This window comes from Pezoporus wallicus, unplaced genomic scaffold (genome assembly GCF_028554395.1).
Source record: "Pezoporus wallicus isolate ANWC-B61680 ecotype Strahan unplaced genomic scaffold, APGP_CSIRO_Pwel_v1 contig_4131, whole genome shotgun sequence".
In the NCBI taxonomy this organism is placed as follows: Eukaryota; Metazoa; Chordata; class Aves; order Psittaciformes; family Psittacidae; genus Pezoporus; species Pezoporus wallicus.
In genome coordinates this window covers 6,464,230-6,487,775 of record NW_026641950.1, presented here as the reverse complement: position 1 = coordinate 6,487,775, position 23,546 = coordinate 6,464,230, and the positions used below count along the sequence as shown (strand labels likewise).

At 36.7% G+C, this 23,546-nt stretch overlaps 1 protein-coding gene and 1 long non-coding RNA gene across 5 annotated transcripts in view; one reads left to right on the top strand and one right to left on the bottom strand.

Annotated features, from left to right (window-relative positions):
- HNF4G (hepatocyte nuclear factor 4 gamma) overlaps positions 1-23,546 on the bottom strand; it is a 62,260-nt gene that overhangs the window by 15,199 nt on the left and 23,515 nt on the right. For 2 of the 4 annotated variants that reach the window (XM_057426190.1, XM_057426191.1), the window contains exons 2-3: positions 19,142-19,242; positions 882-1,050 (exon numbers count right to left, since the gene is read on the bottom strand). In XM_057426190.1, the coding sequence (XP_057282173.1) occupies positions 882-1,027 (146 nt within the window). In that variant the 5' untranslated portion in view covers positions 1,028-1,050; positions 19,142-19,242. Of the gene's footprint in view, positions 1-881; positions 1,051-4,062; positions 4,265-19,141; positions 19,243-23,546 lie in introns of those variants that run through there. The other 2 variants (XM_057426189.1, XM_057426192.1) reach the window with 2 other exon arrangements.
- LOC130608329 (uncharacterized) lies at positions 11,642-21,217 on the top strand. Its single transcript, XR_008974511.1, has 3 exons — positions 11,642-11,795; positions 11,953-12,016; positions 20,204-21,217. It is a non-coding gene; the product is annotated as an uncharacterized LOC130608329 (long non-coding RNA).

Below are 23,546 nucleotides of genomic sequence, written 5' to 3'. Positions count from 1 at the left end.
CAGCATCCTGATTATGAAGAGGAAAAACTAACTAGTCTCGCCTATCATAAAAATGTCTACAAAAACAACTTTCTTCTTCTGTTGTTTTTATTTTTTTTATTAATTATTTTTGAGGGATATTTCATATCTGCTTTGTTTGAAGGAATATACATATATGTATAGACACTTATATGCATTGGAATGGGAAAGCATGGAAGATTTTGGAGTTACATATGTGCATTATTTACACTTCAGCTTATTTGTGAGATGTGTCAGTAACTGGCTGCATCAAATGGTGGTGGTGGAAAAAGGGAGGAGAAACTACAAATCGAAAAAAGAAAGGACCATCAAAGAAGATGCCAAGCATGGCTGGCATGGAAGAACCCTAGCCTAAACAGGAAGTATTAAACTAATGCTAATATTAAACAATGAAGGAAAAGTGTGGCAAACAACATTTCTAGTTACAAGTAATTCTTACAAAAAGTTTTCTCCTATAGTGATTTTCTGAACTCTCAGAGGTGTCTGTATATTTTGTGGACAGCTTAAAACTGATATATTATGGACTTGTGCATGAACAGAGCAATTTGTCAGACATAGTGCACAGACCTGTAGTGTGATAATTTGGGCAGCCAGACACCCAGAAATTAGCAGATAGCCATTCAGACTGACAGGGGGGCCATCTCAACAGACATCTGGAATGTGTAATATTGTCTTGAATAAAAGACATTTTTTTCCCATTATAAGATCATAAGAATATACCATAAAACACATGTTCATCAAAAATGCTGGTTAGAATTCAATGAGGAATTAATGAAAATACCCTGACATAGTTCTGAGAAGTCTGAAAGTAATATTTGCTTAAATTCATTAATTTAGTGTCTCTAGATGAACTTTTGAATTACCTGCATGTATAGACATGATTTTTCCGTATACTGCGCCTAAAGAACCCCTTGCATCCATCACAGCTTGAAGCACCATAATGTTTTCCAGTCGCTCGGTCTCCACATATTGCGCAGAGACTACTGACCCCATTGTCAGTGGCATTCATGTTGACAGTGTCTCCTGAACTGTCTGAGGGAGGTAAGAGCAACATATGTAGTTATGGAAAGTACTTTCAACAACCACCCTATGAAAATTTGTACTTAAATGGAGGCGCTTTTTTTTTGCCTTTTCTAATTGCTGCTTATTATTTATATAACACATTATATATGATTACATCTGGTTCCTGTCCAGATCAACACTTTCAGAGTTACAGAGATGTTAACAGAGTTTATGAAGTTCAAAATAGCAAGTAATTTTCTTGATCTCTTTCCAAATGAAAGGGGTTAAAGTGTAACTCTGCATGCATATATGTTCTTTGCTAACATGAAGAGGAACTTTGGCACAAAGCAGTGTTAGCTAGTTAGCTGGCAAAGATCTCTTGCATCGGTTCTTATAGGAGCTGGCAATAACTGGCAACTATCATACAAAAGCACATAGAATCATAGAATAGGTAGGGTTAAAAAGGATCTTAAGATCATCTAGTTCCAACATCACTGCAATGGGCAGGGACAGTCATGACAGCAAATAAACAAACAAAAAAAAAAGACAAGACTTTTTTTGGCACAATACTTGATGAACAAAGATTGCATGTTAAGACAACTAAGCGTTATTTCCTTGTACAAATTTTCCAAAGGAACATTGGTGCAGACTTTACTTGCATAAAAGAATATTAGCTATGTGATTAACAGTTAGTCACTGAATATTGTAAACAGTACTGAAGAAATTCACCTGAAATCAAACCAGACATATCTATTCTCCTTTGAGTCACACTGCTGAACTGATTTGTTCAAGGAAATAATTACAAAATAGCTTTTACTGTTATGCTTCTGGTTTTACAAAAGAAAAGCTGTTTGTATCATGCCCTAAATATTTGCAATTTTTCTGTCAGTGAGAGGAAAGAGTGCCATGTTAATTAGTTACTCAAACATGCATTCAAAAGTCAAGTACATGAGTTCAGGAACAGTGGACAGCTCAAAAAATAAAACTGTTCACACTGATACATACTATTATTCAAAAAGTACTACATCCAACTGAAATATATTATTATGCAAATATATTATAAAATGTTCATTGTGTCCCAAAAACCTTATAATTTAAACAGAATTCTTTAGACAAAGAGAGGAGAAAACACAATTTTTTTCTATTTTACAAAAACATAATTGGTAGGAATTATATTCAATATTGACTAAATACAAATGAAAAAGGTAAGAATTCAGTTCTGTAAATATTTTATTTTAAACCTATATTTTGTCATGACTAGAAAATTAATTTTAAAAATGGATTAGAGAATTACTTTAGCTAGAACAATATAAACCCTTTCTTTTGGAGTTTTGAAATTTCGATTCATAATGATACAGCAGAATAATTAAAAATACAATATGTAAATTTAATGGTGAAATATTTCATAACAATGTAAGTTGGGTGTATGTGTTAGGATATGTTTCTCCTTTTTGGCATTATTCAAAACAAAACATTTGGGAAATTCACATGATTTTTCAAAATTCTTTGACTTCAACAGCACTGCATAATCTGTCTGAATGTAGCTTTTTAAACTTCTCTGAATGTTAGTAATTAATTTAGGTAGCTAAAAAAGACACAAAGGAAAGTTCATAAGAGACAGCTTTCAGTTCCAGATTAGCACTGCAACTGCAAGACAATGTCTGTATAATTCTATAAGAAAATACTTAAGGTAAACTCAAAAGGAAACTCTAAACAGGAAAAGGCTATACCTAATAACTAATAAATAAAGTATTCACTTACAGTGAATAATCACCAACATCTGATGTAAAACAGCATAACCTCCCTAATCTGCTTTCACATTTTATGTACCATTAACAGATCTAGTCAGCAAAAAAACCCAAACAAATGACCATTGAATTCATCCATATTAGAACCAAAAGCAGAGAAATCATCTAAAAGTTGCATAATCATTGTCGACAGCTTCGGAATCACTTCAGGCATAAAGGTCTGTTTTCTCTTCCTGAATCAATAATCAAACCTATCTTTCTGTTTACTAAGCTTGCTCTAAAGTGACATCAGAAATTCAGATAAAACTTCAAGCCCAACAATAAAAACAACTTAGAACTTACTTAGGTTCTAATTTAGGCAGTAATATGTGGAAACGCAGAAGCTAAATATTTTTCCTCAAAATCAATAAATATTTGCTCTGCCTTTAAAAAATACCTATTACAGTAGGTCTATGAGTTATACTTTATGATACAATAAAACAATTTTTAAGTATGTTAGAAGATTTGGAAAGCCATTTTAGAGTAGCTTAATTTTCCTGATACTTTTCTTCACTTTAGTAGACTGGTATTTCTTTTTTTGTTGTTGGTTAATACTCAATGGCAGGATGAAATGGTGTGCTTCCGATTTCAAGCCTAACTTACTGATGCAATTTCTCAAAAATGTATTGCATTACAGATTCCACCTAAAGTTAAACTGTTACATTAGCCAAATGCATATAGATTTTCTCAGCTAAACGTTAGCCTTTAGAAAGCCAGTGTGGGTTTGTTTGGTTTGGTTTTCTTTAAAAAAAAAAGAAAACACTAGTTCATATGCACATATTTAGAAAGACTAGTTTAACATTTAAATAGATAAAAAATTAGTCCGACAATTAAAAACTAGGTATCAAGAAACAGTGGCTAATTTTTTTCACAAGTCCCTGGATAATTTTGTGAGTCCTTCCAAATGTTATATATGAAATACACTTTCGTGTCCAAACTGTCAATACTAGTTATTCATTTGTCTTACAGTAAATAGAACAACTGCTGAATACAACATCTTCTTCCTTTGATTAACTGACTGGTGACACTACAGTTCAGTTACTTTACTACAAAACCCCTCTCTTATTTTCCTTAATGTTAAAGAATTATAATGTTATTAACTTAAAATTAGTGATGAAGTCTAAAGGAACAGGTCTGTAGTTTAAAAACAACCCCCAAATGGTTTCTTAATAAAACATTTAGCTAACACCATATAGCATTACTGAACACTTTTTCTGTTAACTGGCTTGATTTTGCATCACAAAGCAAAACTCACCACTGCTGTTATAGAGGATCTGCATAGTTTCAAACTCCAGTGCCGTATATGTCGGATCTAAAACTTCACTGTAGTTTGCCATTTCCATGTCTAGTATTGGTTCTGAGAACCTCATCATTGAATGCAAAACTAGTGAAAAAGCTGCTCAAATGTATAACAAACACTCCCATTCTGTTTCACAGTGATAGATAATCCAAAGTTAACTATAACTGTGTCACTTACACGCTGTGATGGGAGGAGCTGGAAAACTGCTTCTGCATGCTATATTCTACCTGTGGAGGTTTTTTTTTTCTTTTATGATACAGTGCAAACCTTCCGATAATCTTGGAGTGCTTTATGGAATAACCTTATCAGAAGCTGCACTGGTTCCAGCTCTTGAGTGAACTCAAGGACACACAGGAAGCTTCCTATCTCCTATGCCCTGCTACACATTTTGCTGTCCATGTGGTATAACCAGTCCTAAACAAAAAACTCTGGTTCTTCTATGCAAAGAGACTGTAGGTTCAGATGTCATTTTGCTCTCTCTGTTCAGAACAATAAGGAAGGGTGACAGGATTATGGACTATCCTCATACACAAATCATCCATCATCATATTTTAAAAGACAGATGCAAACCCTCCCATTTTTACAACTGCTAGCATTAACAGTGGCAATGAGTTGGCTGTGTAGGCACACTGAACTGAGGCCTCAAGCAACACAAGCTCTAAAGCAAAGCCAGTGTCTATATCCCCATCACACACTGTGTCGCTGCAATGGCTCTAGGCAGTGGACCTTGCACACTCTCAGAAGGTGGCTTCCTGCTCTAACCTTTCTTCATACAAGATATCATAGCAGCATGTTGTTTTCAAGCACCATTCAGACACACAGGGAAAAAAAGTATCAGTCACTTTCTCTGAAAAGAAGAATATCTGGGTAGGTCATCATTGTTCATCAGCTGGTACATGTGCCCTGTACAAACCCACTTAAAAACACTCCTGTAAAACTGCTTCAACCTATGCAAAAGATAGCTGAATTTCACTTGCTAATCAGGTGCTTTTAAATGTTGGATAGCAGAACTTCAAGCGTTATTACTTCTCAATAAATTCTTTACAGAAACCTACCCTTGACATTGTTGAACAAGCTACATTAAAGTTTACATATATGGGAAAACTGCCCAGTTTATGTTTAATTAACAAGAGCTAGTAGCTGTTTATACATCATTGAAATTCATTTTAATGGAAAGAATGCCTGCAGTTGCTGTTCAGCATAAATACCTGCAAAATGGCACAATGAAACAACTCTCTGATTAAGAGATTGATGACAGACAAGCTACCAATGAAGAAGGAAAATTTACAGGGGAAGACCTAGAAAAAAAGCCCTCTGAAATGCATCCTTCTAATTTCCAAGTCCGCAGAGTAACTTCAGAGTCACAAATAATCCTGTCTCCTTGTGGACACACAGATGCAGTCTCAGGCCAGTCCACCTCCTTACTCCAGTGGATTCCAGTGGCTTAATTATGACAAGATTCTTGTCTAAGTCACAGAGGTATCTCCAAACCAAAGAGCAATTATTATCATGGTACTGCTTTCACAAATTCTCCAGATATTGAAAGCTTTCCACAGGCACTGCTGTCCTTTTCACCTACTGTTATTCCTTTTCCTTTAAACCATTCATCCATTATTATACTCAGTAAGATATCAAAAAACTGAAAAACTTCTTAAAAAAGACAAATCTATAAAGTTCTGCCTCCTTATGAACAGCACTTTTATTAACAACCAATGTAACTACAAATACTTCCTATACACTACAGAAGAAAAATAACATATCAGAATTTTATAATATACTTAAGTTTATCATTGAAATGTTAGAATATTTCATGCCTACGATCATGGAAAATATTCTACTCAGAAAGTATCATTTCACAGTACTAGAAGTACTCAAAGTTGCCTAGTCCTCAACCATAGCTAATACCTTTTTATTTTTCTTAAAGCAGCATATTTAACAAAACTGATACAAAGTTATTTGCTGACAGCTCATATTTGTTTAGGAAATCACAATAACTTCATCATCACAAGAAGGAATAATTTTATACTACTCACTGACTCAGTTTGAAAAGTTTCTTCAGCAGCAGAACTTGTATTTGCTACAACAACATTTTTGAATTTGTACAGTAATTGCTACATAAACAAGTTACTAGCTACATGACAAGCTATACATTGCATTAAATATGTTATTTAAAATAAAATACCAAGGTTTATATGTTAGATTGTCTTTTGTTCCTTAGAGCATACATTTTCATGAGATTTTCTGTAAATAATCTCTGGCTTTTTCACACCAAAATTTTATTCTGCACAAATAAAAACAAATCTAAAACTACCTGGATTTTATTTCAAAACCCCAGTCCTGACAACATTCTGGCATATGAGTAAATTTAAAATAAGTCAATGAATGTAAGATGGAAGATATCATCTATGACATGATCAAATCCTGCTGTTCACTCTGCTTTTAGCAGAATTTTTTCAGTGCTGCCAAAACAGGCCCCTCAGTGACTGCTAAAGAGAGGGAATGAATTGACCCTTCATGCTTCTGTCATATAAAAACTCGTTTCAATTGATTTTTTAATATGGAAAAATGTGCACTACAAGAAAGACATTCTTTATGCTTTTTTCATGTTTTGCTAAGGAAACTTCTCATAGTGAAATTTTGCATTCATAAAAATCTGCTTTCTGAGGAATTTTTGGCACGATGTACATCATGGCCAATTAATGTATACTAATGACTACTGTAAAATATTAATATGTTTAATATGTATAATTAACATTTCAGCAGTAGATCAGAATGCAGTCCTGTAATTAGAGCAGCTGAGGAAAGAAGCTAATGATGAGCAGCTTTTGGTCCTATGTCAATCCAAGCTCTGTAATGTCCACTAGTCTTCAGACCCCCACACAGCATATTTCTCTTCAGATTGGATACCTGCACTGTTTTCTAAATTATGAATGACCTCACAGCTTGGAGTATGAGACATTCATTCAAATTCTAAGTCAATTCATCTACAAATGACAGCCAAGAAGTATCAGACTGAAGTAAGCATAAGTTTTAAAATTGTATAATTACTCAAACTGAGAAACATTCCTTTGAGATAAGCAGTACTATAAACCTGAGTGAGAAATGTTTTTTCAAAATAAATTTTTCAGTAATTGTGAAGAAAGACAAAGCTACACAATAATGCTTTTGTTGATGTGGCTTGTCATGCTTTTTCTTTAAATCTGATGACTCTACAATCACATGCAGAAAGCATTCCTATTTTATCTTAAGACTATTAACTCTGTAAATTGCTCAGCTGTCCATAATAAATGTAATCATTCTATCTGACTGTGCTATAAAACAGAACAAAAGCTAATAAAATACAGGTCATTTCCATAAAAGTGTTCCTGTAAATAAAAGCAAACCTCAAACTACTATCACTACTGAAAAAGAGTTTTGGTTTTCTTTTTTTTTTTTTTTTTAATAGGTACTAATGTATCTTTTTAGCATTCCAGCTCAGTATGAAATGAAGAAATGTAGATCCCCAGAAGAAAGCCTTAATTTAAAGGTATTTTTTTCTTGTTTCCATGTTTTCTGAGTGATTAACACATCTTCACAGTATTTCTTGCTTTGCAAGTACAGTGAATTAAGGTGGACATATTCAGAAGGCATCCTATTTTTGCCAGTAAACTGGCATGTTTGCCCAGTATGTTGATAACACAATTTTCATGTGCCTCCCATCGCATTTGGTGGCACACACCTGAGATAGGGTACGAAGAAAGACTACTAACAAAACCTAATGAAACTGTATGAGCTGAGCCAGAACACCTCCTTATTACAGTAAAAGCAGACAAAGATCTTCACATTGGCCAACAGCAGTGTGCAAATTTCCACACGCCAGCAGGGAATCTCATCTTTGGCTTACAGAGACACACCCCCATGAAATACTAGGCTGAGGGTTCCTCAGTCTAGGAAGACTAGTAAGATACCCTCAGCACCATACTATCTAGCAAGATACCCTCAGTGCCAGGGAGAGAACTGACAGTCACCATCACATCAGCTCTGCTGCCACCCACACCCGAGTATTTCATAAATGGTCCATGAGTAATGACTGGGAAATGTTTGCTTGTATTCTAAACCATACAAAATTCTGACATGTTTGACACTAAAGAATTTGTAACACTGCAGTGTTAGTTTACTTGATGGAGATGTCTGGCTTCTTATTTTTTAAATAAAAATGTTAAAGTTGGATCAGATCTAAAAGTTAATGATAAAATCTAAATGTCAACCACCAAACTTCTTAGAAATCTTGGAAAATAGTCATTTGTGCTTAAGACCTAAACATCATGATGGAAACATGGCTATGATCACTTACAACATTAAAACATTACAGCAAGTGTCTTAACACAGCCATTCCATGCCTACCCACACCCCCCCCCCCAAAAAAAAAAAAAATCAGAGCCAAACAAGAACAAAATTGCCTTTGAACTGGTTAATGTTAAAAGATTTTTCAGAACAATTTGTGAATCATGAGAGCAAATGTACAGCTCAACTGCTTCCAGTAAGATGATCAAAGGCACCATCTCCTACACACTTCTCAAACCCAGCATCAACTATCAGCTTTACTGAGTAAATTTATGGCACTTAGAAGCTTCTATGCCTTTCATTTTGCATCACTTTGTCCTAAAAAAAAATGTGGTCAAATAATACCAGTAAAGCCAGTACCGGAACTGAGTAACAGGTTTTCATGGCACATTTACTAGGCAAGGTGGTAAAATAAGCTGCAACAAATCATGCTAGGTGAAACCTAAGTACAAACCTTTGTGGAAAGTCTAGGCTAAGCCTGTTTCCATTACACACATTTCTAGACACTTAGACCACCTCAGGCATCCTATAAAAATGAGATTCTTACACATATTGAATCTGCACCTTTTTTCATTTGAATTGGTGATTCATTATGTTGAGCACCACTGTATCAAACAGGAAAAATACACAGCTTTCTTTAATAAGTTATGATGAGGGTTGGTTTGGTTTTTTATTTTTTTTCATTTTGGTGTAACAGGGAACAGAACATTATTACAAAGTCTGAACTGTCTTTATATTTATGCTTTGAGCTTCATAAAGTATCCATCTCTAAGAACACCCAGCTACAACCTCAACTACCACGAATATGAATAAATTCAGAAAGCCAGCAACACGCCGGGCTTCTGACTTGTCAAACACTACAGACCCACCCTGTTCAGCAAATTTTTCAAGCTGGAAACAATCCCAAAATAGTTATGAAGATGTCAATGAGTAATCTACATCAGAGTTTCAAAAGTGTGTAAGAGATTTAATACTTCAAGTTCTATGAAATGCATCCACTTGGGTCTTTACCCTATCTGTACTTGAGGGGAAATACCAAAGGATTATGAAAGCTCTAAAATATTTTGAGCCTGAAGAATAGTTGCTGCAGGATAACTCTTAAGATAATTTACACTGGCTAAGGATACAGTCCACTTTCATATCCTCCAGCAGTTTTATTCTAAAAGGATACATGATTTATTCACTTTATATACCACATTGTCACTGAGGTGATATGTTACTAGCATAGCAACAGTAATATAATGGTGTCATATGCAAAGGGAAGATGTTACATCCATGACTTAAGCTCAAGGTAATCAAATCTGTCTGGTTTATCTGATTTTATTTATCACTTATACATGCACAAATACATCAGTGAGTACCTTGAGTAGCACCTCATAAGGTACGAGACGCATTCCAGTTTGCAAACTCTTAGTTGCATTCTCTCTTTAACAGAAAGGTGTGTTTTAAGGATGATTCTCATGCTGCATTCATTCACTGTCTGCACAGATCAAAATTATTAATATCTGCTGCATTTTCCAGACGACCTGTGCATGCTGTCATGGTTTACTGAAATGAGTGGTGTATCTATGTGTGGTGGTTCTGCAGCTGCACTCTCCAGCCCTTGATTACCTACCAGATTCAGGAAGATTTTTGCTATTTTTATTTCACATTATTATTATCATTATTATTATGTTGCACTGAATTTCTTCAACTAAGGAGAGCTGAATTACTCCTATAATAAATGTATGTCAGCATCTAATAACTTTAAAACTCTCCTGAGATTTCTTAGCCTACAACTTAGCATAGGACAGCCTTTCACCAATTAATACCACTGCTGAAGAGCAGGAAATAGTCCAGAAAAAGCCATCTCATAATCAAGAGGTCATACATAGACCATTGTATATAGGTCATCACAAAACATCAACTAGTAGCTGTGCAACTGCACTGATAGAAAGCAGTGTGTCTGGGTAATGAAAGTCAAGGTTGTGATGGTGCCTACTGAAGAAACACATTTATAGAAGATTTAGAGGGGTAGCTAATGGTGAAGTGGAAGCCTGATGACAGTGAGTCAAAAAGGAAGTTAAGGGGTCATCTCATGGCTCTCTACAGCTTCCTGAGGAGGAGAAGTGGAGAGATAGGGAGATGCTGATTTCTTCTCCCTGGGATCACTGGTAGGATGCATGGGAATGGTTCAAAGGTGTGCCAGGAGAGGTTTAGACTGGTCAATAGGAAACATTTCTTCACTGAGAGAGTGGTCACACACCAGAACTGGCTTCCTATGGAGGTGGTCAGTGCCCCAAGCCTGCTGATGTTTAAGAGGCATTTGGACAGTGCCCTTAATAACAGGCTTTAACTTGGTCAGCCCTGAAGTGATCACAAGTTGGACTAGTTGAAAGTTTTAAGTCCCTTCCAACAAAAACAGACTGCTCTGCTCTGCTGTGTTCTGTTCTATTCTATTCAGTCAGAACATAGTATGCCAGGTACAGGACATAGGAGGTAAAGACTGAGAACTCAGAGTAGTTATATTCCTTTATCTAGCTGTTCCAGGAGGCTGTCTGCAGTATATTGCAGCACATGTGGACATCAAATGTTATACAGATTTAAAAACTTGGTTTATACATACATATGTATGTGTATATATGCACACACAGGAATTTATTGTCAGTGTTTTTCTGACAGCTGGATTTTCCTCCTGAATTGTCATTGAGTATACCTACAAAAATGGATTTGACAGGGGGAAACTCTTCCTTCTACATACTGTGTCCTAGTAATTCTTGACATTGTATTGTCCATGTGCAGATTCCCTCCATAAGATAGTTGCAAATCTGCATTTTTCCACTTCAATCCATTCCTGTGCTTGCTTTGTGTCCAGATTAACAGTAAATTTGCTAACCCTATCTGGCTTTAGCAGGCACTATTGGAAAATTGTGCATTTTCATGAAGAGGAAGGATAAAAAATAGGATACTTCTGCTTTTTATGTAGCAACAAATAAGCCAGACTGTTAAGTATTTGACTCGCTATTAGGTAGACTTTACTGTTTAGTATTTCTATTTTAGCTTAATATTCTTCAATTCGTTTTATTCTTGAAAACTTACAATAGCCATGAAGCATAGCCAGTTTAGATGGCTTAAAGGATTTTTGTAGCATAGTTTTATGGTGGGTTTTGCTGAGTTACAGTTAAATGACTGGAGTCACTTGTTAATTATTTGCTTAAATCAGGTAACTCATTATTTTCTGATATACACAGGAAATTAATCAGAGACTTGTTCTGCAGAACAGAATGAAATGAGAAGAAAAGAGGAAGGAGTTCAGGTATAAGATAAAGCCAAACCATCATGATATTGATAAGCAAGACTAAAAACTCTTGTTCAGTCATCCCCAGGTGATTAGTAATTTCTTAAGAAGCCTTCTTGGCAGGTTTTTATACAAACTTGCTCATAAACAATGTTTTATATTACCAGTTAGATAAATTTTATTTACAAATTATCCACATTTATCTTGGAAATATTGCATAATGAGTTGGGTTTTTTTTTCCACAGGTAAACACCATTGCCTTTCTCATACACAATAAAAGAGTTCAAAAAAAGGTTAACCAGCATAAAGGTAAGGTTTGTTTGGTGCTTTTTTTTTCAGTTTGCCTAGAATCTTTTGTTTGTGTGTGATGAATTAATTGCAGCAAGTCTTCAAATTTCTATATTCTATCCTCTTCTGAATTATATTTCTACATACTGTTTCAAAACAAACTCAGTACATTTCTGCCTGTGCTAGTGACTATATAACTCATGGTCCTATGAAAAAGACTAATTAAATAACTAGGCAGAGAATTCCCATTATTTTCAGTTACTCTGTCTAAAATTAAAAATTTTAACTAGAGTCTAAACTGACTCATCACATTCCTGCAGAAAGAATGTTGTGTCAACACACCTGACTTGACTCTTCCAAGGCACTAGCATGATTATGCTTAGCTTGGCAACTTCTCTCAATTTTATTCTTATGAAAATCAGTTAATGGGAAGTTCAGAGCATGTTTATGAGTTTAAACAGAAATTATAACAAAAGGACAGAAATTTAAAAATATTACCCTCATGAAGGAACAATACAAAATTATTAAAACATTCTGTTTCAATGATATTTTGTAACAGCTCAAAGTATCAAAATTATTCAATTTTATGCATCAAATAAATATGAAGGGTTTTTTTAAAACAAATTAACTTTCGGGGAGGCATGCATTTAAAATACCCTGAATTTTAAAGGGATGCTTTCTGGTTTGAGAACAATAACATATTATGGGATTTAGTACTGCTGAAATAATAGTTTGTAAAGTATTTCAAAACCAACAATCCAAAGCTTCTAAAATATCCTAAATTGGGCCAAAGAAACCATTCCACTATGTCATAAACCAAGAAATTTCGTATTAAAATTGTATTTTCCTTAAGAGAACAACATCGTTCTTGGTTTCAACAAACATGAAACAACAACCATATCTCATTGCAAAATACAAACAGGGCTGTCCTGAGAATAGTGGAGGACCTGGACACTTGATGCCTTTATGGAAAGAGGCATCTGCATTGTACGTCTTATAAATTCAGATCCCAGAGCACATAAAACAGAATCTTCTAGAAGAGCTTGAGTCTGTTCTTTCTTGTGGACATAGAGATCCACTCTGCAGTTGGACAGTGTTTCTCTTTTTATTTTAACACATCAGGTGTGTTCCCAGGTAGGAATAGAACATTAGCTGTGACCTCCAAGAAATACAGACATATCTGCTCCAAACACATTTTTAACAGTGATTTTAATAGGCTTAAGATCAGTAAAAGTCCCTTTTAAAAGCTGATGATAAATATTAGAAAAATAAGGTGGGCTGCATCTCTCTGGTTAATAAAGCCAGAGCACTGATCAAGCTGAGCAGGAAAAAATGCATTGGCATGGAAACTATGAAAGAAGCGGTCCTGTGAAGTTGTGCTTAGCTTCAATCTTAAAAGTGGATAAGAGGAAACTTTGAGAAATGGACATAGGTGCAGTTACAGGATTATAGAATCATAGAATAGATAGAGTTGGAAAGGACCTTAAGATCATCTAGTTCCAACCCCCCTGCCATGGGCAGGGACACCTCACACTCAACCATGCCACCCAAGGCTCTGTCCAGCCAGGCCTTGAACACTGCCAGGGATGGAGTATTCACAGCTTCCTTGGGAAACCCATTCCAGTGCCTCACCACCCTCACAGCAAAGAAACTCTTCCTTATGTATGATCTAAACATCCCCTGTTTAAGTTTTAACCCATTATCCCTTGTCCTGTCACTACAGTCCCTAATGCAGAGTTCCTCCCCAGCATCCCTACAGGCCCCCTTCAGATACAGGAAGGCTGCTATGAGGTCTCCACACAGCCTTCTCTTCTCCAGGCTGAACAGCCCCAACTTTCTCAGCCTGTCTTCATACGGGAGGTGCTCCAGTCCCCTGATCATCCTCATGGCCCCCCTCTGGACTTATTCCAACGTTCCACGTCCTTTTAATGTTGAGGACACCACAACTGCATACAATACTCCAGGTGAGGTCTCACAAGAGCAGAGTAGAGGGGCAGGATCACCTCCTTCGACCTGCTGGTCACGCTCCTTTTGATGCAGCCCAGGATATGGTTGGCTTTCTGGGCTCAAAGCGTGCACTGCTGGCTCATGTTCATTTTCTCATCAACCAACACCCCCAAGTCCTTCTCCTCAGGGCTACTCTGAATCTCTTCTCTGCCCATCTCGTAGCTGTTCCTGGGATTGCTCCAACCCGGGTGTAGGACCTTGCACTTGTCATGGTTAAACTTCATGAGATTGGCATCAGCCCACCTCACAAGCGTGTCAAGGTCCCTCTGGATGGCATTCCTTCCCTCCAGTGTATCAACCGAACCACACAGCTTGGTGTCATCGGCAAACTTGCTGAGGGCACACTCAATCCCACTGTCCATGTCACTGACAAAGATGTCAAAGACCAGTCCCAACACTGATCCCTGAGGGACACCAATCATTACTGTTTTCCAACTGCACATTGAGCAACTGACCACAACCACAATAAAAATTATCAAGATACAATCTGAAAAGTTATATGTAGCTGCAATAATGTAGGTTAAATAGTCATGTCTACCTTAAATATCATACGTAACAGCTGTGTCTGAGTGGGTCTTACGGGCATCAGCAATGCCCATGTGTATTTCTTGGTTTTAATTTGTTCATGTAAGTAGGCTCCATCATTTTATCAGAAAACTTTGCATTCAGAAACATTATCTCCATATCTGTGACAGAGAGACAAACTATATTCCCCTTTTTATGAACAGAGAACCAAGGCAAAGGACAAATAGTGTTTATGACACCTGAGTCCGCATGTCCACAATATAGTCATCTGCATGCAAATTAGATATCTTACTTCTTTTGTATACGATGATCAGAAACAGGTACATTTAAACATTTTCATCATACCTATCTTTAACAGTAGGTTGAATTGAATCACCTCTCAGAGCATCCACTTCTTCCCACTGGTTGACTAACCAAAGTGCTCACACAAGCGCACAACCACCTAGTTAGGTGGAGTGAACCTACACAAAGGACTCCCCAAAATCTGAGAAGAGAGCTGAAGGTAGAGACTCACCTCCTGTACTTTTCACCTTAGCACTTTCTCAAAATTGAAAATATATCATATAGCCCACCTGTTACAGATTCTGAATGCCAGAAGAAAAACATCCTTTATCATATTTTAAAACAAATTCAAAATATTGTTATATTCCTAGTTCACATAATGAATGTTTGTTCCAACCTAAAATATGTTTCAGAGGGCCTGAGCTTCAGGAAGGGAGTCAGCCAAATTAATAATAGCCATGTGTACAATCATAAAATGATGAACACTATTCTAAATGAGGATTAACAAAATCAGGCCCAGGTACTTCTGTGTTTTATAAAAAATGAGATATATGTAGTATAATCCAAAACCAAGTTAGGTGAAGATCATTTCTCATAACAGAGAACAACAAAGCAAATATTAAGCTACCTTGTCTAAATGTGGGACAGCTGTACTGCATGGTGCTGCCTGCAGTTCTGGTTTGTGAATGTGTACCCAAGAAAAAGGAGAAGGAAAATAATAATGCAAAAAAATATTATTGTCGTTGCTTTTGTGAGACCTCACCTGCTCTTGTGAGACCTCACATGGAGTATTGTGTACAGTTCTGGTATCCTCAACATTAAAAGGACATGGAACTGTTGGAACAAGTCCAGAGGAGGGCCATGAGGATGATCAGGGAACTGGAGCACCTCCCGTATGAAGATAGGCTGAGAAAGCTGAGGCTGTTCAGCCTGGAGAAGAGAAGGTTGTGTGGAGACCTCATAGCAGCCTTCCAGTATCTGAAGGGGGCCTATAGGGATGCTGGGGAGGGACTATTCATTAGGGACTTTAGTGATAGGACAAAGGGTTAACAGGTTAAAACTTAAACAGGGGAAGTTTAGATTGGATATGAGGAGGGAATTCTTTGCTGTGATGGTGGTGAGGCACTGGAATGGGTTGCCCAGGGAGGTTGTGAATGGTCCATCCCTGGCAGTGTTCAAGACCAGGTTGGACGAGGCCTTGGGTGACATGGTTTAGTGTGAGGTGTCCCTGCCCATGGCAGGGGAGTTGGAACTAGATGATCTTAAGGTCCTTTCCAACCCCAATGATTCTATGATTCTATGATTCTGTTATTTCCTGAAGGGGATCTGAATATAAAATTCAGTCAAGAACGAAAAGATACAGAAGTGAAGTTAAAGCCTGGGCGTTTGTATGTCACCCAATAGTCAGTTTTAAAAGTCCAAACGGAGGAGCTATATGAAATACCGCTATTGACATGAAGAATCCTGAATGCATTCTTAATGCTTAATTTCAAAGACCTTAGAAGATCACTGAGTTCAACTTTCTCCTCAATCAGGTCAGTCCAGGTTGCTAAGGGCTTTATCCAGCCATATCTGGAACTACTTTGAAGGATGAAGACAGCCCAATCTCTTTGGGCACCCTGTTCCTCTCCTGGACATGGTATCCCTTGCTTCTCAGAGGGGGCATTTTTCTCCTTACCCACAGTCTGAAATTCTCCTGTGTGAAATTACATCTATAGTCTCTTGTCCTTCCACCTGCGCCACAGTGAAAAGCCTGGCTTCATCTTTTCACAAACCACCTTTAGGCAGCAGAGGCTGTTGTGAGGCCTCTTCCCCAAAGGCATCTCATCTCCAGGCTGAAATTGGGCAGGTGTTCAAGGCCCTGACCATCTTGATGGCCCTCCTTCGGACTTCACAGTATCACAGTATCACAGTATGTTAGAGATTGGAAGGGACCTCGAAAGATCATCTAGTCCAATCCCCCTGCCGGAGCAGGAACACCTAGATAATGTTACACAGGAATGCGTCCAGGCGGGTTTTGAATGTCTCCAGGGAAGGAGACTCCACAACCTCCCTGGGCAGCCTGTTCCAGTGTTCCGTCACCCTCACTGAGAAGAAGTTTCCCATTTTATCCATGCCTATCTTTGAAGAAAGAAGAGGACACAAGGGAAGGGAAGGGGCAAAACTGGATTCACCATTTTAGATGACATCTAACAACTGTTGAGTAAAACGGAGTAATCACTTCTCTCGATCCTGCTAATACAGCCCAGGATGCTGTTGGTCCTCTGGTTTCAGGATACACTACTGGCTCATGCTCTGCACTCTGTCTACCAAGACCCTTTGGTTCTTCTCAGCAGAGCTTCCCTGCATTCAGCTCCCTAATTCTTCCCCCAGTACAGGATTGTTCCACAACTGTCCCCCAGTTTTTCACTTAACTGAATTTTTATTCTTTCAGAAACACAATACCTTTCTATTGTGGCTAAATAACTATGGCATTCCCTATTTTTTTTTTTTTTTTTTAGATAGATACATAAATTACCATAAGGGACTTAGTTTGAAAAGACTCACCTATCTGTCTCAAAGAGTTTTCATTAAAATACTGCCATGTAGGTTCACTTAGCCAAAATAAGAAGTCAGACAGTCTCTTCCACCAGTATTTCTGGACACATTTCATAGAGCCAGCAAAACTCATCTACACCTCCTGCTGTCATTCATCTGACAGTGAATGGCATTTCTTCTTCCATCTGCACAAGGCGGGGATTTAAAAGCTGACATTATGGCTGGAATTAAGGAGTATTAATGGCTTGCCAGCCATGTTCAGGGCATGAGAATTTAGATCTTATGGAAGAAGACTAAAAGGAGCTGTTTTGCCCATCTGAGGGATGCAAAAAGTGAGAGGGAGTTTATTTCACAAATAAACCATGCATGGTCAACATCATAGAGGGGCTGGAATTATTTAGATGATAAAACAATGCTGCCATAACAACAAAGGCATAAATTTGAAACTGGCAAGTAGAAAGCTTCTAAACATGGCAGGGTTACAGCACTGTAACAAACTTCTATTTAGGTAGTATTGATGAGGAACCTAACCAGACACTGAGAGGAATTTATGAAAGGGCTGGTGACATCAGTCAAACTGATGACTCAGGAGATCTTTTCTAGTCTTATGTTGCCGAATATTTACATCATTAAGATTTGTTTTAAAAGTGGTCAGTGAACTATATCAAGTGTGTTTTTCTAATTATGAATTAAACAAATATAAATGACAGCAAGTTAACCTTAGTGTGATAAGCAATTAACAGAATTATGCTGTCACTGCAGCTGATACATAATTAACAACTGCTGCAAACGATGTTATCCATCTAATTTGCCCAGATTGGAGTAGCATTATCCTTAGGCATGTTTAGCAAGTTCTGCAATTATGTGCACTTGAGTGAAGTGCTCTTTCCTAATGTGTTCAAATTCACAAAGCTGTTATTAGAATTGCAAATAAGATATACATCAGCATCATTTCCTCTGCCAATCATTTTCTCTTCTTTGGAACTATCCTTGACAGAAAATTAAATTGTAACAATTCCAAAGGATGTTTGCACAAACTATGCAAAGTGGTGTTATATAATTAAAAAGGGAAAATGTGCAAAAACCATCCTGATGAACCAAGCAGGACTGAATTTAAAATGCACACGTTGCTGCTGAGTGGGAAGGAACAAGAATCATGGAGTTCACTGGGGTACAGAAGGAAACATTCACAATAGAACTTACTTAAGAAAGTGGAAAAGGGAAAAATATTTTTTGAAGTGGTGTATATTTAAGGCCCAGAACAGAAGAATACCTAATCACTCAAATTCTAATGAAATCAGTAGAAAAAATCATCCCCTTTCAAGACTGGGTCTTCAAGGTCAAAACATGTTGGAGCTGCAAATCCTCAATTAGCTCTTTAAAGCATTAAAAAAAGAAAAAAGAAAAAAGAAAAAAAAACCAAACAAACAAACCAACCCAAAACAAAAAATAATGTTTTCTGTTCACCTTTCCCAGAAGGATACTGGAAAATCTGAACAACTGGAGAAAGTCATAAGATATGGTGAGGGAGCAATTGTCCCACGAGGAGCACACACAGACTTGGGTGAATAACATAATTATACCATTTAACAAAAAACTTTGGTGTGTGCATAGCTTGCAGAAACCAAGCACAAATTTCTCCAGTTTCTGAGGTATTTATGTGGTTTTCAGGAGCTCATGACCTTTCCATCAGTTGCATCTCGAAATGTTCATCTTTTTCTGAGAGTTGCATGTGGAAATAGGACAGCTAGCAAGAAAGGAGGTTGGTGAAGCATGCAGCAAAACTTTACTTACATTCAAAAAAAACCACAACACTGTATAGAATCTTCAGTTCTCCATACACAGGTGAGGGAAGGGTGATTTCCTAGACTGTTTTTCCATCCTCTAGGTAATACCTGCAGCCAATAAGAGTAAAATAAATGGAATGCAAACCAACTATACTCCTAAAGAAAATTCTTATTTGGATTATAAGAGCTGAGAACACAGTGCTTTCACTCAAGGTACAAAGGCAATTCTGAAGATTAAAGAAACTTTGAGAAAACACTTAAGTCATCAGACAATGTTGATGCCAGATTTTCTTCCACTTGTAGAATTAAAAAGCATAGAATTTATACAATGTCTTAAAATACTATCTGGAAGGATTACATATAGGGAATAAGAGACAAAATGGTTTTTAAGAGTGTAGAAGTGTTGACATAGAAGCATATGAATAAAAGATTCCCAGCTCTTTGGATGACTCTAATGTTTAGGTTCTGGGTAAACTGCATAGTAAACCAGGTTTTGTAGTAGAAAAGCCTGAAAGAGAAATTTAATTTGACTATGTGGAGAGGGTTTCATGAAGGATAAAGGCGTAAAGGAAACAAAGGGACATTCTGTAGTAACCTTGAGAACTACTTTACAACTCTTGCAGCCCCATTGACTTTTCTTGGGTAAACTGCACTTTTAAATGCTAAGCTTTAGCTGGGCAGTAACTATATTTCTTTTTTTACTTTATGCATATTTATGTCAGAGTTACCTATTAATTCTATAGATACTGCCCTGGTTTTGTCTGGATAGAGTTAATTTTCTTCCTAGGTGAGAGGCTGAATGGTACATGGTTGCCAGCTGGGTTTAAACCACAACAATTCTTGTGTATGTGTCCTCTGTACATTTATAAGTAATTACTGAATCAAACAAAATATACACTGGTCACTCATAAAATTCTGAAATTTTTTTTTTCTGCATCCCAAATGTAACTTCATGCTGTTAAGATCCAAAAAAAAGAGCATGCTATTTTCAGGTTTTCCTATTGAAAAAATATGCATCCGCTAGCTTCAACTAAGATAATATTCCTTGCTTTGTTTTTTATTTCACTAGAAACCTTTTGGGTCATACATCGTTCTTTCCCTTGGAAGAAACTGACAACACAGAAAATCATTTCTGGACATCAGAAATGAAACTAACTTTCCTTATTTAGATGCAACAGGACTTTAGTCAAGAACAGAGATTCTTACAGTCTAAACTGTAGGTCTGCTGAGGAACTACATTCTTTATCAATCCTGTGAAACTGCAGTGCATGCAAAATAGAAAGCAGTAAAATTATTAGCCCATCAGTAATTCCTATCCTCAGAAGTGATAGTTACACCAATATACCAGATTGATGCTGGCAATATCAGAAATTAGAGTGTTTTATTTAATACTTAAATACACATATAATTAATACTTATCTGAATATTTTCACATTTAGACCCTGGTTAAGAAACATACTGTTTGACTAACTGTGAAGGAAAAAGCACTACTTGTAATGACACAGCCTCTCCCACTGGGGCCACTATAAAGACACATAGAAACCATCAGGTGTAGTGAAGTGAGGATGAAGCCTTGAAATGGATCTGTTATTTAGGTCCCTCTGTGCCTCTATCCCTACCCGTGCTTATCTATTCAAGGTAAATTAGTCTCTCCACCGTCCATGATGAGAAAAAGTTAGAATCTCTATGGAAAGCACACACTTTTTTATATACCTTTTAGCTCTACATTTTCAGAACTCCCTTACACACCTAATCCTACAGCCATTAGTAAGGCAATAAAATGACATAAAATGAGCAAACAGCAATAAAGCAATCATATCCCAGCATGTTTATTTAGTCGTGGTCCTTAATGACAGAGACCTTCGTACCCACTGATACCTGGAACTGCTACTAATTCTCCTGTTTCAAATCCCTGGTTGTCATTGCTCGCAGACTTCTGGCCAATGTTTTAAAGCCTGCTTCACACAAACTGTGAAGTAAAAAAAAACCCACAGAAAGAAAGATTAACTTTATAAATTCAGTCAAAATCCATTTTCTTTTAGAGCAACATTGAAAGAGTTGAATAAGGGAGGCAGAATGGCGGAAGTGGACAAGTATGAACTTTTGAATCTGACAGCAAATCAGACTTTCCTCTCCTGACAAGCAGTCAAATTTAAGCTGTATGAAGTATATCATATTGTGACCATTTTTATAATAATTACTACATTGATCTGTTCCTTTGAAACAGATCTTTTCAACTGAAAGAGCTATAGTTATTTATTTAGTATTTAAGTAGAGTTTCCTCTGTCTTTACCATTTACATTACTTTCTAAGAAGCTTTAAGAAGCATAGCTCCCATGAGAGGACACTGATAATCTACACTGACTTCTGAATAACACAGAAAGGTGTAATTTGATCCAGTGATTCCTACTGGGGATCGAAAATATGTGGTTGTCCTATGTAAGAATCCATTTTGATTTTGATTTAAAAATGGCCAATAACAATATGCAAAAAAAAAAACAAACAAACTCTAGGGACCAATCACAGTCTACTGATTGGTTACAGTTGCAATCACAGCCAAAATCACAGAATCATAGAATAGTTAGGGCTGGAAAGGACCTTAAGGTCATTTTGTTCCACCCTGACTGCCAGTACACCACATTGCCCAAGGCCCTGTCCAACCTAGCCTTGAATACTGTGAGGGATGGAGCATTTACCACTTCTCTGGGCAACCTGTTCCAGTGCCCCACCACCCTCACAGTAAAGGACTTCCTTATATCTAATCTGAACTTCCCCTGTTTAAATTTAAACCCAGTACACTTTGTCTTATCACTACAGTCCCTGAGGAAGAGTCCCTCTCAGCATCCTTATAGACCCCCTTCAGGCATTGGAAACGTTTTTCAAATAATATGCTCTAAGTAGAAAAGTTGGTCAAAAACTACTACAAGGGAAAATTTCCTCTTTTCATTTGAATTTTCAAGTGTCAAACAGTATGCTATTGTGTAAATATATTAAGTTACTTCCAGTTCAGATATTTCTACTTACACCCTTTGACCATTCCTGGTTGATTGTTTGGATTTTTTCCTATTTGTGAAGAATAACCCATTTTACTATTTTTAGGGTTGCCTCTTTATGTCATTTAAAATGCCTGCAGAGTTACTTTACTTCCACCCCACCCATGTGCTGCCTATATTCCAGTTTTTCTTTCCCAACATTTTTCTCTCCTTCCCCTGTCCCACTTACTCCTTTTCAGCTAATCTTTTCTCTCCTTGAATTTTTTTTAGTTTAATTAATTACCTAAGTACAAAAATAACTGTAAAAGAATTTTTATATATATATGTATATATATATATATATATATATATATCATGAAGACCCTAGACTACTACTGAAATTAGAGAAATTCCTTAATGGAAACATTTTGTAGTATAAAAAAAAATGCATCTGAACCTGGAAGAGGACATTGTTGGATTTCTTATTACATTCACTAAAATGTTAGCAGATTTTCTTCTTTGAAACCTTCATAACAGATGCTCATAAAATGCCCATGAGTACAGTTACACATTTCCTGTGACAATTTGAATGTGACTGGTCTTTGAATCACTTTTTAATCTGAAAAAAAAAAATCTGGATATATTTTCTATTTTTTATTCTTTCCTGGGTTCATTGTTTTGATTTTGGGGGGAGGGGGGGAGGGGGGAGGGAGGAGGTAAACTACATTTCCCCTGCTGTATGATACCTCTGTCGTATTACTCGATCGTCTTTTGCTCTCTCCATATTCTCTAGACTTTTCCAGAGATACTCTCATTAGCCTTTTGTCAGAGATATATTTTTTTACTACAGATTTCAGCAGTTCCTCTTCTTTTTGCTTTGGGAACCTGTTCTCTTTTGAGAAACAAAATGCACAAATGGGAAAGCCCAGTCATAAACTACCAACTGCTCAGAATAAACAAATTACATGACCAAAACAACATGTGATATATTTCATTAATATTGTATGCAAAACATACAACAGGTTGTGTTTGCACAAGCAAAGAAATGTACACAATAAACAGAAAAAGCATATAGCTTGGCAACATTCTTCAAATAGCATGCTCTGATTAGAAAAGTTGGTCAAAAACTTCTCTGAGGGAAAAATTCCCCTTTTCATTTGAATTTTCAAGTGCCCAAACACTGTGCTATTGTGCAAAAAAATGGCTTGCTGAAATAAAAACACAATAAAAAAGAGCTATGTGTTGAATTATTTCATTGAGCTAGGAACCAAAGTAAAGCACTGTGATAAATCACATCATTTTGCTTAAAAGCAGGGGAGAACAAAACATGCACAGATAGAGAAAGAAAAAAAAAGAAGAAAATAATGGCAGAAAACCAAAACAAACCCGTGCCCCTTTCAAGATGATTGAATTTTGTTTAATCCATATTTTACGCTCTGC